The sequence below is a fragment of the Thunnus maccoyii genome, chromosome 18 (genome assembly GCF_910596095.1).
Source record: "Thunnus maccoyii chromosome 18, fThuMac1.1, whole genome shotgun sequence".
Lineage (NCBI taxonomy): Eukaryota > Metazoa > Chordata > Actinopteri > Scombriformes > Scombridae > Thunnus > Thunnus maccoyii.
In genome coordinates this window covers 13,341,477-13,357,170 of record NC_056550.1, presented here as the reverse complement: position 1 = coordinate 13,357,170, position 15,694 = coordinate 13,341,477, and the positions used below count along the sequence as shown (strand labels likewise).

At 39.6% G+C, this 15,694-nt stretch overlaps 3 protein-coding genes across 5 annotated transcripts; 1 reads left to right on the top strand and 2 right to left on the bottom strand.

Annotated features, from left to right (window-relative positions):
* Nucleotides 1-1,206: 1,206 nt before the first annotated feature.
* On the bottom strand, nucleotides 1,207-6,585 carry LOC121884896 (BUB3-interacting and GLEBS motif-containing protein ZNF207-like). Of its 2 annotated transcripts, XM_042393988.1 has the most exons (11): nucleotides 6,330-6,585; nucleotides 5,591-5,717; nucleotides 5,372-5,510; nucleotides 5,098-5,280; nucleotides 4,524-4,599; nucleotides 4,351-4,421; nucleotides 4,031-4,185; nucleotides 3,725-3,817; nucleotides 2,696-2,923; nucleotides 2,335-2,473; nucleotides 1,207-2,180 (listed from the first exon to the last, which is right to left on the bottom strand). In XM_042393988.1, the coding sequence occupies exons 1-11, from the start codon at nucleotides 6,368-6,370 to the stop codon at nucleotides 2,017-2,019; spliced, it is 1,416 nt and encodes a 471-aa protein (XP_042249922.1). In that variant the 5' UTR covers nucleotides 6,371-6,585; the 3' UTR covers nucleotides 1,207-2,016. The 2 variants fall into 2 exon arrangements, with proteins under 2 accessions (XP_042249922.1, XP_042249921.1); XM_042393987.1 differs by lacking the exon at nucleotides 3,725-3,817 and having other exon boundaries at nucleotides 6,330-6,482.
* Nucleotides 6,586-7,360: 775 nt separating this feature from the next.
* c18h17orf75 (chromosome 18 C17orf75 homolog) lies at nucleotides 7,361-13,231 on the top strand. Of its 2 annotated transcripts, XM_042392108.1 has the most exons (10): nucleotides 7,361-7,732; nucleotides 8,224-8,298; nucleotides 8,738-8,863; nucleotides 9,153-9,281; nucleotides 9,432-9,492; nucleotides 9,656-9,775; nucleotides 10,566-10,630; nucleotides 10,757-10,896; nucleotides 11,005-11,108; nucleotides 11,465-13,231. In XM_042392108.1, the coding sequence occupies exons 1-10, from the start codon at nucleotides 7,590-7,592 to the stop codon at nucleotides 11,678-11,680; spliced, it is 1,179 nt and encodes a 392-aa protein (XP_042248042.1). In that variant the 5' UTR covers nucleotides 7,361-7,589; the 3' UTR covers nucleotides 11,681-13,231. The 2 variants fall into 2 exon arrangements, with proteins under 2 accessions (XP_042248042.1, XP_042248043.1); XM_042392109.1 differs by lacking the exon at nucleotides 8,224-8,298.
* Nucleotides 13,232-13,299: 68 nt separating this feature from the next.
* On the bottom strand, nucleotides 13,300-15,523 carry LOC121883691. Its single transcript, XM_042392110.1, has 8 exons — nucleotides 15,404-15,523; nucleotides 14,870-14,956; nucleotides 14,644-14,741; nucleotides 14,242-14,477; nucleotides 13,957-14,061; nucleotides 13,755-13,847; nucleotides 13,604-13,669; nucleotides 13,300-13,459 (listed from the first exon to the last, which is right to left on the bottom strand). The coding sequence occupies exons 1-8, from the start codon at nucleotides 15,464-15,466 to the stop codon at nucleotides 13,431-13,433; spliced, it is 777 nt and encodes a 258-aa protein (XP_042248044.1). The 5' UTR covers nucleotides 15,467-15,523; the 3' UTR covers nucleotides 13,300-13,430.
* Between the last annotated feature and the right edge of the window lie 171 nt (nucleotides 15,524-15,694).

Sequence of the window (15,694 nt, the reverse complement as noted above, 5' to 3'; positions counted from 1 at the left end):
TTAAACAATGTTCCAAAATTTAACTGAATTAGCATATTTAACATGAGATAAAGAGCCAATACTTACCACTGAAGACTCTGCCTGTATTACTCATGTAAAGCATTCAATCATTGGTTTAAATAGAGGTTATTCACACCAAAAACTATGTTGAGATGTTGATCACATTGTGTGTTACACACCAAGCTTCAAATTAATTATTAGACTTTTTGACCCAAGCTATTCCTGGAGATCATAAATGAATAGTTGACTGTCATTAGTGTCAAATGCTAAAGAATTGTGGGCTGATTTTTGTTTTGAACCTATAGGTGACAAACGATTATGATCTCATTATGTGTGCACAGAAAACAAAGGTCGACGGAAATTACAGCAGTGGTACTTACAGCTTTAACTAACCTGTTACTGGTAGGGATTCTCCTTCATGTAAGTTAAATTCAAATGATCAAGTGAGGAAAGCTGATGAAACAAACAGGATTAAGTGGTAAAACCATTTCACAAGCATTTGAAAGTCATTTGTTCATCACACACCTCCCAACACACAATTAACATATATATATGGCTGCATGTGACAGACTGCTGATGGTGTCTGTATGTGGGAATCTAACAAAATATTTGACTTTTGACCAAGCCATCAATAGCTGAGACAGTAAACTGTTGTGGACTACAGGTCTAATTAATATCCAAAGTCTCTAAAGGAATATAGTTTCATTTAATAGCTCTATTCTTTCAGTAGAGAACTATTAAATGAAAACAGAGCTTCCTGGTGCTCCGACACGTCAAAATGGAGATTCAGTGGCACATCAGAACTTAACAAGAAAGAATATAATTTACATGAGCTAGAAAATGGTGCCTAAATGCAACAACACAAACAAGGGCCTTCACCAAACTTGCTGCAAGTTTGGGGACATTGAGATCCAACAGCATGTACGCTGTGAGGGCCCCTGATAATGAATGAGAAGACAGAAAATGGTGAGACTTGCCTCAGGCTGAAACAGGGCTACACTGAGACAGGGCCTCAGCCAGTCCCCCATGGCATTGCTACAGGGAGAAGAGAAATCTGGGTTTTAGCACTACAGCCACTAACAACCCGGAAGTTATGCAGCTGTACAAAGCACTCAGTGCATCAACGGCCAGTCTGCCAGTGCCATGTACAGAGCATCAATTAAAAAATAAAAAAAAAAATCAATATACTGCTTATAGTCAAAAGAGAATATTTACCAACATTTTAATTTCAACTCAACAAAAGGTTAAAAGCACATTTCTGTTTATATTATTCATCTTTCAACACAACAAAGACACACAATCACCATGTAGTCACGTAGCTTATAACTAGAGTACAAACCTGCTGTGACGTTTCTTTTCCCACTAACGTCCCGCAAAGAAGAGTCTTAAATTTTTGCCACATTTTATTACAATACAGTTTTACAGCAATACATATACCATTTCATTTAGTAACCATGTACTTTATCTGTTTAGGTTTAGGGGAGTTTCCTCATTAAAATTAATGGAGGATTAACATAAAACAGAACAAAGGCATAAACAGTTATTTGAAGCCCTCACCAAACATAGTTGGGGACATGAAGTCCAACAGCACCTGCGTGCTGTGAAGGCCTCACTGTTTAGCATAGAACAAAAATGTATTTACATAAAACTTGCCTTGATAAAGGGTGTGTACTGCCCATGTAACTCCAGCGCCTTCACAACACTACGAACCATATCTACTACACTTCTACACACCTAAATGAAACATGAGAAGGAAAAAAAGCCACAGAACAGAGTTGGTTTGAAACAACAGTTCATAGTCTCGGTTAGGTACAGTGTGAATATTTCCCATGCGCTCTGTGTTGCTTTTATAGCTCTTTTGTTTGCTGCTTATTCAGTGTCTCTTCCTCATAGCACAGTAGTAGAATAAACGATACGTTGTGGTACTATAACACCAATACTGGTTTGTCTACTAGCAGCTGAGGACATTAGAAAAGGGTTGAGTGTCCAAACCTATAGAAGAGAGGAAGGGAGGCTTCAGTAGCGGCCTCCAGGAGACATGACAGGGGGTCTCATACCTATGGGTGGCCGTGGAGGGGCTCCTTGGTACCCTGGGGGAACCACAGGAGGGGCCTGTCCATATGGAGGCATCCCTCCTGGCATGTAGCCTGGCATCCCCTGGGGTGGACCACCATATTGGCCTGCAAGAACATATGTTTGTTGGCTTTTTAATTAAAAATCGATAGCAAAAACCATACAGCTTTTCAATTATAAACATATATTCATTCAGTGTTACATAATAAGTTGCAGCACTTATGAAGAAATATTTGTGAACTTAAGGTAGATGGTATGTACCAGGTATAGGATGCCTCATGCCTGGCTGCTGAGGAGACATCATGCCACCCACGGGACCCACTGACGGGGCAGAAGCAGTGGCCTGGCCTTGGCGGGGAATACTGCACTGGTACCTGGGCAGCTGAGCCCGCAACTCTTCCTACAGGACACAGAAAGCAAATGAGAGGAAGAATAATTTGACACTGAAATTATGCAGCTCAACCAGGAGAAATAAGAAAATCAATGAATCAGTTTTACTTAAGAAAACACATTTATGGACTTTATGATTTTGACCGAAACTTTTGCCATTACTGTTTTTTTCTCAAAATGCTACTTACTGTAAAAAACTATAAAGGGAGACAGTTCCAGCTGGACTACTTACCAGTGAGATATCCTCATCGGGGTGGATCAACTTACTGGTTGCACTAGAGGTGGTGAGGGTGGCAGGCTTACTGGTCACAGTAGAGGGAGGTTTAGAGACCGTACTGCTGCCAGCATTGGGGCTGGCCACGGCTGCGGTGGCCTGAGTGTAGGCCGGGAATGTGGGCTTTGAGGGTTCAGATGAGGTAGCGGGGGGAGGGTGAGGGGACCCTGACATTGTCTGCTGACTCTGAGAGGAGAGAGAGGAAGACACATTAGAAACACTTCTGAAAGATCTTAAAATTTCACAAGGGGACATTTTTAGTCATACTTTGAGGTTACTCCCATCACTGACGTTAATGGATACATCCCAAGTCCATTAATTTCATCCATGATTCCCTCACTCGAGTCTATTCTTTGCCTCTCACTTCCAAGTTTATTTTCACTTTCATTTGAAACTGTGCCTGAACGCATCCTGCGTAGACACACCAACGGAGCACTAGATGCTGCTGTTACTCTGCTAAAGTGCTGCTCACACTGTGTCTCCTGTGTCTTTAAAAGGGGTCTGAGTTGATACAATTAAAATGTTAATGCACCACTGTTGCTACACACATGGGAGAGTAACCTTATAAAGTATGACTAAAGGAGAAGGTATTCAGTTAAGCCTGCAAGAAAACAAATCAAAAAGAGCATGCCGTGCTATATTGCCTTACAGCAGCTCAGAGATAAGAAGCCCACTTTACAAATCTGCATAACTCTCCATTTCTGATTTTGTTGACGTGAGGCAACTTTTTCAGTCTTCTATAAATGCAGATTTGTAGTAAAGGAGGAAGCAAATGAAGACATGTTGCTAGAAATTAAAAAGCATTTAAAAAGTAATTTCTAAGCACCAATGGTTGGATTTCGTCATCCCTTGCTAAAACAGCTTTGGCAAATAAAACATAATTAATCTATGCAATCTGCCCAAGTACACAGCAGGCAAACACAATTGTGTGCATGCCAGTTGTAAAGCTGTATGTTGTCAGAGTGGAGCAGGCAGACAGCTGCGTACTTGTGATGTGATAGGGAACAGAGCTTTAGGGGAGGCAGACTGAGAGTCTGCACTTGACGAGCCTGCACTTGTACTTGCGACCCGACTCCCCATCTGTAGCACAGGGAGAGAGTAAAGAATAGGAACTGTGAATAAAATAATCCTTTAGTTGTAAGAGTTTCTGGCTAAAGTCGGCTTTACATCAGCCTGTGGGAGCACAGAGAGCTACACAAACATCCCTTCAGGAGGACGTTAATGTTCTGCCATGTCAGAATGTAGAGGGAGATGGAGAGTGTATTTGGGTAAATGGCGTCATGAACGTTTTACCTGTCCAGCACTGGGAAACAGAGGTTTTGTGACATCTGGCTGGGCTGAGGGGGCAGTGGCAGCAGGAACGACAGGTCTAGTCAGCACATTTGCAGCTGGAGGGACCTGAGCCATGTGTGTAATCCCGGGCCGGTGGGCCACTGGAGGAGGCATGCCTGACAACAGCAAGACAAATTCATCATATAGGCGAACATGTAAAGGCAAATAACAACAGTGTTACAACATAATGACATCTCTTTATTTTCTATAAATTCGCATGTCAAATAAATAATTCATATTAAGTGCTATCTGAGGTTGCATGCTGGCAGGGCACTGCTTACCTGGTGGCACGCCTGGCATCATAGGAGGCATCCCCGGACCAGGAGGCATCATCCTACCCATTGGTATCATCCTGAATACATGAGGAAGAATATCAATGTTTAAAATACAAGATATAGCAAAGATTGAGATTCAAAAAAAGTCACAGTCTTGATTAATAAAACCAAGTATTTACCCTGGAGGCATTCCCGGCATTACGGGCGGCATTCCTGGCATCATTGGTGGCACACCTGGCATCATTGGAGGGATTCCTGAAACAAAGAGATTCACTTTTACCATCTCAAGTGTGTGTTATATGTAGTTTTTTATATGCTTCCATCCATACATCAATATTCCTACTTTAAAACGACATAAACAACAACTGAATGTAAAAATGGTAGTCTATATAGCATATTCTTATTATTTTAGGCAAAATACAGTATGTGAACTTGGCTGCATTAATTTTGTCACTGTTGAAGGAAATTTTAACTGACTGAGCTTTAGAAACATTTTAGGACATATGCCGCAACACATACTGTATTCAATATGCTTGACACCTTTCCTATACTGTCTGAATCTAGTCTCATGTAAACCTATTAAAAAAACAGTGCATAGTTGAGAAAATTGGCAAGAAGACGTGGAAGGCGTCAGGATAAAACCAAAGTAAAGCTCTGTAAGCACCCTTGGTAAACAACATGATGCTGATACAATCTTATTAGCTTAATAGTTGTTGATGTTTTTGCAGTTCAAGTAAAGTCACTGTTTCCAACCTGAGTAGCTTCCTGGCGGTATCCCAGGAGCACCAGAGCCAGGAGGCATGCCAGGCTGGGTCATAGGGGGGATGTAGCCTGCCTGGGGCTGACCTGCAGCAGGCTGCTGGAAGGAGGGACCGGGCTCATCATCGTCATCGTACTCATCAGAGTCATCCTGGTTCTGCTTTTTCTTCTGAGTCTCTGAAAAAAGAATAAGGAGGAGAAGAATCAGTCTCTAGAATAGGCCATAACAGTGCAGTAAATTGTTATTAAAGTATTCTGGTGTCAATACCTTGGTTTTTTTGTTCAAGCACTCTTCTTCTCTCTTCCATGTCTTTCTCTGGAATACCCTCCATGCCATAAATCTCCAGTTCAATATCTGTCCTTCCAGGTATCGCATTAGGAACTCCATCAATAGTCTCTTTATGTACCTAAGATAGAAACGACAAGGTCAATCAGCTAGTTCATTAGGACTTAATGTATATAAACAAATATGTAGCTGTTTCCTCACCTGCATACAGTGGATAGCGAGCCCGGGGCCAGTATACAGCTTTTTATGACAAATGTGGCATTTGAAATGTTTGGCTTTCTGATGCTGGATGAGAATCTTTTCATCATCAAAATCTCTGTTGCAGTACCTGAGTTTACAGTTAAGGAAACTGTTTAAGTGTCTAAAAAAATGCAACACTGTGCTGAATTATTTGTTTAAGCAAGACAAATTATTATTCTATAGCACATTTCATCCTAGAGGCAACCCAAAGAGCTTAACAGAGTACACAGAAGCACAACAAAACAAATGAAAACAACAACAAAAGCAAACAAGCAAAAGCACAAAAGCAACAAAAATTGTATAAATGTACAAACACCTAAACTTGACGAGATGAAAAACACAATTTGTAGAAGCAGGCCGAACAATAAAAATAAATAAAAGTGCAAGTTGGTTTGTAAGCAGTTGTTCACGTATATAAAATTAGAGGTCTGACAACATAATACAGAGCATTTATTTACTCAAAAACCACCTTGCTAAAAAAAAACACAACATATCACAGGGTATTAAAATACTTCGCCCGTAGTTAATTTAACTTGACGACAGCTATTTGTAGCTAGCTGGCTACATATTTATTATTACTAAGCTCAGGTTAACTTGCAGTTAGCTAAGCGACGATAACACTGTTTACCACAGAAACAGACAGTAACGTTAAAAGCCAGATAGCGTTACAATACTACATGTAAAATGTGGGAAAGGATACCAGCACCACGGCTTCATTTGCTTTTTCTTCTTTCTTCCCATGATTTCTGTGCTGCCAGTCCTCAACCTGCTACTAAAATAAATCCGCTAATCTAAAGATGGCGTCGGGCCTCCAGCACAGACTCACTGAGCCCCCCGGTGGTCCAAACCCAGTATTTACTTCAATAAGTAACCTTTATCTCACCATTCATATGTACTACAGTCTTTCACTATGGTTGCTTTCATGCATAGTTTTGTGTACGCATTTACATACGACTATCTTTACAAATATATTTATCAGCCAGTTGAATTATCATATATATAATTTAAATGATTGCAGGTTAAAGCACTTGAATTTAGAAGTAAATAACTAACATCACATCAACACAGTAAAAAAACAACAACAAATGCACATTTCAGTGATTAAACATTGTCAGATAACTTAATTTGGTTTGCAATATTGCTTATTCACTTTTTATTGTTGTTTTATTTATTTATTTATTTTTCTATTTAAATTTCTGTATTATGTATCTTTTACATTGTGCAATGTTATTTCTTCTTGTGTTTTTGTGATTCGTTTATTTTATTTAATTCCCCCCAGTACTCCCTGTACTGTGGAGGACCAGAAGTGTCAAGGAAATAGTAATAAAGCATGTCATTAATTAATAACTAATTGCACAATAAAAAAATTGATTACAAATTAATGAATTAATCCATAAATAAATAAACTAAATTACAAATTAATTCATCATTCAATATTTTAATGGGCAACAAAAAAGAGGAATTATAATGATAATTTACAGATGAAACAATAATCTATCAATAAATCGTTCAAATTAGAAAGGGATTTACAAAAAGAACATAAATCAGTCAATAAGTGAATCATTTAAAAACACATCAATAAATTCCTAAATAAATAATGGAATTTCAAACTGTTGTTTGTCTTGTAATATTAAGAAAATAAATAAATAAATAAATAAATAAACGTTTGTCCCAGGAACGCACATCACATATTCATATCATAGTCGGACTGTTTTTGAGGACGTACACAATTGGCGCATGCGCAAAGGCCATATAAACGAGATAGCTGTTCCACAGCTGTAACTGCTGTATGTGCGCTTCTATATCATTGCAATATCAGCCAGACATCCCAACGCCATTAATAATTAATAATACTATCTACCATAATAATTATAAGTATCTACCACAGCAGCACAGCTAAACAATAAAGATACCGCCTCGTTATCTGCTAGTTTAGCCGGCTGCTAGCAGTAGTAGCATCATGTTTACCTCCCAAACCTCGTCCTTCCAAGATTCAATCGACGTGGAGGAGAGAGATGACTTTGACAGCGAAGAAATTGCTGGATACAGCCAGAAAATTCAATTGAACTGCTACTACACCATCTACCTTTATCAAGGCACCAGGTAACGGCCAATTAATTGTCCCAGTTTCTGTTTTGCACAGCCGATGTTGCCTTAATAAATTGTTTTTCTATCCCTAAAATAAATGAAGGTCGTGTTTAGGAGTGTTTGTCTAGTGTGTCATTTTACATGTGTTGAATGTATTGGAATTATTTTATAATGTGTCTTTACTGCATTTTCTGATGAACATTTATTGTTGGATTATTTCTTATTGGTATTTTTGTTCACATAGTAGGTAAAACTTTTCTTACAGGACATCACACAATTACTGTTCTTTTTCCTGAATACGACTTGCTCCCTGGTGGGTTAAGAGTGTTTGTTTGTCTGTATTACTGTTTGAATTATTATGCAGTATGTGATTCATACCCTAAAGCACTCTTTAATTATTGTAGTCCCTTGTTCCTGAACCTGCTGACAGTGACACTCATGTAGGTAAAAACAGATTTGTACATTAAAAACTAACCAGATGATGAGTAAACTGTCAATTGTCTTAGATCTGAGGCTACTGGGGAAAATGTGGCATGGAACCAGAGAAGAGCAGACTCCACAACCAGTCAAGATGACTTTAGGTAACAAAGGAGCCATCCGCCTACCTTCTCCTTGCTTTCAGTGGTCATTTTCTCTTTGGCTTTCACTGTTGTGCATTGGTGTGTCCTCGGGCTGCTACGGGAAATCCAATCAACATGGAATCAGTGCTGTTTTCATTTGTGATTTTGTCCTGATTGTTCATTGCTGTGCTGTGCTGAGTTACATGGCCTTAAGGTCTCTCCCCAATCTGAACGGGGATCTCCACTTCTATATGTCAAGTGGAGTTGAAAAAATGGCAAAATATGTGTTTTGTCAGTGACTGAGATGATGCAGTTACAGCTATGTGACTCAGTTGTGTGTTGTGTTGGATGTGGCTTTTGGTCATCAGCTTTCTCCATCTGCTCTCCATTGACTTGAGTGGCTTCCTCGTCGCCTTCACTGGCTGCGTGTATCCGTACTGACTCTCTGCTCTGTCCACAGCCTGACTCTGATTGACAGCAGCCTGCCATTGGAGGCGGAACCTGAGCTGCGGACCTATATTTCAAGGAGGCTGAGTAAAGGAGCCCTGCTTGGAGGCATGGGCAACATCGCCACGGTGGAACTCAGGTAATAATTTTACATATTCATTCATAACTTTTTCCATCACCATTTCTTCCCCACCAGCGGGGCACAAAGTCAAGATCTCAGGACAAAACAACCCAAAACAATGTGTGACCTCATAATTCTTGCAGCACATTCTTCATTATCATATCATATCATACCTGATATCATGGTGAATGGAGCCTGTTTTGTTTCATCACAGTAATAAAATGTAAATTCTGGAAATGAAGATTGAGAGATGGACAAAATCAGTGAGTTGGTTAACACAAATGTGTTGATTATTTACTCCTCTCAGTATCCCAGAGCAGGCAGTCGGCTGCTACTGCTGTCTCCTGGAGCAGGAAAGGTCTCCTGAACAGCCTGATGCTGACGGCAATGGATATGTCATCTGCTTTATGGGGGGCTCTGAAAAAGGACTGAACCTATATCCTTTGCTCGCAGTTTTTTGCATAGAAATGCACAATTGTATACACAGTCCTTGCTATTACTTTCCTGCATTGTTGCATTGCTTCAGCATTATTGTAACTTTGTACAGAGAAGCAGGCAGTAGTTCATATTCCTTGACCAAATGCACATTTAGGTTAGAGCTTGATAAATACGTCCAAGGTCTACATAGCAGCCTGCAAACCCCAGAGGTATGAGAATGTAATGTCAGTGTAATTAAGCAGTTTGTTTTTTATTGTATTATTAATGCAAGATTGACATTTCCCTCTATGTGTGTGTGTGTGTGTGTGTGTGTGTGTGTGTGTGTGTGTGTGTGTGTGTGTGTGTGTGTGTGTGTGTGTGTGTGTGTGTCAGCTGCAAAATCTTGAGACAGAGGTGCGTCCCTATCTGAGCCGGTGGTACGAGGAGTCTGTGATGCACATTTATCGTGTGGTGCAGCTGGTCCAGAGCAACATCAGCTTCCTGCTGCATGCTGTGAGTCATTTTTCACCTTTTGAATATGTCCAATATATAAAGATTAATGCTCACTAAAAAGGCTTTTTTGAGGTGCTGGATTTAAGATATTATATATAATGATAGGAAAAGCCTCTACACACTCTGATCTGTGCACATTTATGCAATTTAATAATGTATAAATCAGTCAACGAATATGCACAGATTGGAGTGTGCGGATGTTTTTCTCATCATTTCACCTCGTGAATATACCACTATGGTCCTGACCACAAACCCCTCACTTGTAGCAGCTCATTCAGAAGCCCTGTGATAAAAAAATGTATGTATTGTCATAGTGAAACTACCGAAATGTGTCTGTGAATTTGTTACTCGCTCTGTATAGATATATAGTCATTCTGTTGAGTTGTGTGATAGTAAAAATGAAATGAAAGTAAAAAAACACTAAAAAGCTTACTTCCAGATAGCTCCAGTTTGGTTTAAAAAAGTCTGGACTTGGACAGTGGAGCTCACTGATGTGCTAAAACCGCTAAAACAATTACATCTGATAAACTTAACACTAATGTTTCTTCTTCTAGTGTTTCTTCCTCTCATGTAAGTGCTATGTCATCAGTACAGGTTTGAGCCATACCAACAGTAAATTATACCAAAAAGTATCTGGATGAATAGATGGCACTCTGTGTAAGACTGTGTTTTAGGCTGAACTGCACATTTAAACACAGTAATCGAGTTTATTTATTTTGTTAGACACAGTTGTAAGATATACGTTTTCCTCAGAACAATGCATTGCAGCCACTACAATTTCTGTACACAGGCCCTGAGTCACACACACGTGGACATCATCAATTCAGACGAAAGGACAAAGGCTGATGTGTTGAGGTGAGTTAGGTTCGAGTCCCTGTACCTACATGACGGCATGACCAAATCCTACAACTTAAGAGGTCTTCCTTCCTGCATTTCTTTGTAGTACAGTATGTAATAGCTGTCTTCTGTATACTGCACCAGGTTCATTAAAGCAGCCAGTTTGCAGGGCCTGTCCCAGCAGGACACCACAACAGCGTCTCTGTGTAAGGCTATCTCAGAAGACACACACTCTGACCTGACTATAGACTGCTCCGCCAGCCCGCCCACACTCACCAACACTGGTAAGTCGTGCTCAGTGACATACTAAGTAAAGCCAGGAAAAATAATGTTTCTCTCTGCTGCAAAATGTCACAACTGAGGAGTTTAATGTAGATGTTTTCTCCCCCCAGTGAGTAATCGGTTCTGTGACGACTGGATTCAGGCTTTTTTAAACGCTGCAGAGAGGTGTAATCCCTTCTTGCTCAGACAGATTCTGGAGAACTTCAAACTTAAGGTGGGAAAACATACAGACAGACAAATTATAATATGGTTTCTCAAGCTTTTTGGGGTTCTGGACTATCGTGTTAATTTTAGAATAGCATATTTCTGTATTGTATGTAATTTTTATGTGACTATAGCTGACAACGAAATTGGTAAAAAAAAATTGGTAGAATATTGCACAACTTGTATGTTTCACATACATATTAGCCTTAAAAATATCCCACCAGCCCACAAGATTGAGAAACTCTGGATTATAGCTCTCAGTTCCTCTTAACAGACACAGTATCAACTTTTTTTTTCTGTCCTTGATTTGTTCCCTTTTTTAACTTGTTTTTTTCTCTCTTATTAATCATTTCTCTATCTCTACAGGCCATCCAGGACATGAACAGCTTGAAGCGCTTCGTGCGGCAGGCGGAGATGAGTCACTACGCTCTGTTTCGCTGCTACCAGTTCCTGCAGGGCTGCGGAAACGGGGATGTGCTGCTGCAGAATGCCAGGGCAGAGCATAGCGACCTGCCTGAAGCCTGCAGCATCATCACTGTCCTGGAGGAGTTCCTCAGGGATCAATCCCAGGCCCAGGCCTGATTCCATTATAACACCTTAGTCCAAGTTGTGGCGCCTGGTAAGATAGTCTGCTGTACCAACCACAAAGCAGATAACCTAGTATCTTTCTAAACATAGCACTACATCCTATCTTAAACATGTTTGCCAGATTAAATGTGGCAGTGGGGAAATTCTGGCAGCGGCTACGGCAGATCCAGAACTTAAATATAAGCGATAAAACATAAGTTTCCTGTACTGGCACTTCTGCTGCCTCTCAGCTAAAACAGTGGCGGTCTGATTTGGAATATGTACTGTAAAACACTGACAACTTACACTCAGCTTCTCAACAAATGTGTCTTTTTAGGTCTAATCATATTTTAATAACTTCATTATTTAAGTAACTTCACTGCATTGATCCTGACAATTAAGATTAGTTGCTGGTTGAAGATGAGATAAAAATATTTTCGTGCATCATGTGGTAGTTACCTCTATATACCCCACATCAGGTGAAGGTGAATTTTAAAAAAGTGGCACTTTCACAACCTTTTCCTTCTGCAATTTTTGTGTTGCGTGAGTGTGTATAACAATAATATGAACCAAATATTATTACTAGTCTTTTGCTAACTGACAATGATCACAACAGAGTTGATCCAAACTGGTGCGAAATTATCTATTGCTTAGTTGATGTCCAAATATTCTTTACATTGTTTTGTATTTAATTTGATTGTACTGGTTTTCTTAATAGAAGATGAGAAGAGAATTGCACAAATCACTTTTATGCATAGCACGTTACATATTCTTTGCTTTTGCTCACTTTCAATCCCAGTACCTGCACTACTATATAATTATTGTCTAATGAATACTGCTACTGTATGTACATATGTCTATCAAGTGATATTAGATGTATGTTTAATCCTTCTCTGGGAATGCAGTGTTGTAGATATAGTGTAATTTTTGGATATCATGTGTACAGTAGTGCAAATTATGTTCTGTTTACAAACATTATCTTCCAAGCCTTCACCAGCTAAACAGTTCATGAGAACAAAATGGGCACTACGTGACCAGCCGCTCACTACATTTACTAAGCATTTGTTTAGTTTAAAGCTCCCACAAAAAATGTTCTATGTATATTAATACCCACAAAAAAATGTTGTGAGGACAAGTAAGGAGTTAAAATGTAGAATAAAAGAAGATGACATATTGAACAGTGAATGTTAGCATGCCCATATTTTATTTTCCTTTCATCGTGTTCCTGCAGCAAAACAGTTTGATGTAATGAACCAAGCCTCATCTGAGAAAGTGAAGGTTTTTATATTCCATGAAACCCATAAAGGGTTTTAGAACTAAGCTCATTCCCATTCAAACCAGTCCAAAGTTTGTAATATAGCAATATTAATGTTGGTGGTGTATACTTTAAAAACTGTGAACCGAGTGACGTGTAAATGAGTCATTTTGCTATCGTGAACCATAGTGCAACTGACCCACAGTATGTGTGTGTAGACATCTCTGTACAGCGTGTTGTATAGTTATAAATATCTGTGTGGTTTCTGGTCTTGTATATAGGAAGCTGAAATAAATACAACAATGAACAAGTGCCTGTTGTGGTTGTGCATGTTGTCTAGCATACAAAAGTTGAACACAAAGCTGCCAAAATTAGGCAGCAACAGTCTTCTGTACTAAGAATCTGTATCTGGTCCCAAAAGTTACATGTATGGTGAGTCAGAGGTGGCTTCTGCTGCTGCTGCTGTCCTCCAGTCCACCACTGGTTTCCTCTAACTTGACCTCATCCACTTCAGAAGGCTCCTTCCTCCGGCTGCTCCTCTGCAACCAGAAACAAACAGATGAGCTTGAGACAAATAGCTAAGATAATGTTTTTAGGCGTTACACAATTGACATGTGTGCCTTTTGTTGCATAAACCACTGTCTACATTTAGGTAGATGTATAAGTGAGAAGACAAAAAAAACCTTCAGTGTCATCAGACATCTGTCTCAAAAGAGAGCTTGGTACGTCATAGATGCTGTCTGTGGCGTCTGAAATGGACAAAAAAAACTGTTTATTATTTCGGTATAACTACTTATTTAAAAGCTAGCCGTTGTACAAAACATGTCATCTCACCTTGATTGTCAGAAGCTCTCTTGTAAGAGAGAGGAAAGTCATACACACCCTCGTTCGTCTCTGTTGAAGGGTCGATGTCGATGGTGCACGTCTCTGAAGACATATAACACATGATCAGGCCAGTTTGGACGTTTGACCACTATTATATGTTATGTTAAAAGAGATGTTGAGTTATTTATTTAAAATATATTTAAGATCATACTGTTTCTGAGTGGCAAAACATCATAGTCTCCTTGTTTGTCCTCCGTATCGCTCAACTCACTGGACCATAGATTCAGTTCGGATTCAGACTGATTCAGACTGTCACCTGAAATCAGAGTTTAGCACCATGTGAACTCAATTCACGACTAAATTACAGTGATTTGAAAAATGAACTTGTGTTTTGTTGTTGTTCCCTCTACATCATCACATTCACTGTTGTGAGGATGTTGGATTTATGTCTCAAATCACTGAAACTTGTAAAGGTACAAATCATTTTAAAGTTTACCATCGTGATGCTGGTAGTTACAGGCTGGCAGTGTGTTTTGGAAAGGAGCGTCCTCAGTGTCCGGCTCCTCAGTCGGGCAGACGGGGGAGGTGAGGCTGCTGTTCTCGTGGTGGATATAGCCCGGTGGAGCAGGGGCCGAGAGGGGCCGAGCAGGTGGAAACTCTGTCACACTGTCACTCTCCGAGTAGATGGGTGTGCTGCTGTTACGTCTCTCTCGCTGCTCACACACTCTGAGTCTGAGGAGCAGAGAAAGTGTGCACTCAGTGAAGGAGACCGTGCAATTAAAGAAATCAACCACCTAGATGCATGTCAAGAGTTAAAATCTAGTTGACCATTCGTGTTTTGTTTTTTTTTAGGTAAAATTCAGATCTGCCACAAAGGGAAAGTCCTCCTCCTACTTACTGTGTACCTCTGGAGTCTGAGACTGCAGAGGTAGAAAGATGCATTGCTTTCCATAGCTGTCCTACCCACTCCTTTCTGAGAGCATCTGTCTCTGCTGCCTACACACACACACACACACAGTGGTTTGGAGGTATGGTTGACATGACTTGGTTAGAGCTGGCACATTCACAACCTGCAGACTTACCAGCTGAACTGAGAACGCAGACAAACCACAGTTGAGACTCACCAACACTTTTCTCTTCCCATTGGTCATGTTGATCTCAAACATAAAGCGCTTGCTGTCAGTTCTCTGGACCTCTCGTACTGATTGCACCTGACCCGAGAAGCGGATATAGACAGATATCTAGGTAAATACATTTTATGTGTCCTATTAGAGACAAAGCAACAGTGGTGGAGGAAGTGCTCGGATGTTTTACTGAAGTAGACATAGCAATACCATAATGTAGTTACGAGTAAAAGTAAGCAGAATAATGTGTAAGCAGTGCCTTTATCAGATAGTTTAAGCAGGTAAAAGTGGAATTAATTGAACTACTTTGCTGTTTAATCTAATACATCATAATTAATTTGTTGATTATATGCTGAATCTGAAAGTAATTAATAATTAAAGCTTTAATGTAGTGGAGTAAAAAGTATAAGTGCCTCTGAAATGTTGTGGGAAGTATAAAGTAGCATGATATTAAATTATTCAAGCAGAATTACCTCAAAATTGTGCGTAAGTATCAATTTCTCATATATCAACTGTAATAAATGGAGGACTTACTGTGTAAATGTAGTAATATCCTCTCAAATGTGACTGTGAAGAGAACAATGTCAACGCAATCATTTTTAAATCAATGAAATCTTAAAAAGAACAAAAAAACCCTTGCAAAGTCAATTTCCTCTAGCACGTTCACCATCTATATTTGATTATTTTTTTTGCTTCAGAGATAATAGACCCAATAGGCGGGAAATTTTGAATGTAAAGCACTAATGTGAAACTTTAATTATCACAGTAAATATCTACTCACAGCGTTGCCGTTCTTCTTGGTATAAAAGAACAAGGTTGTGTTTT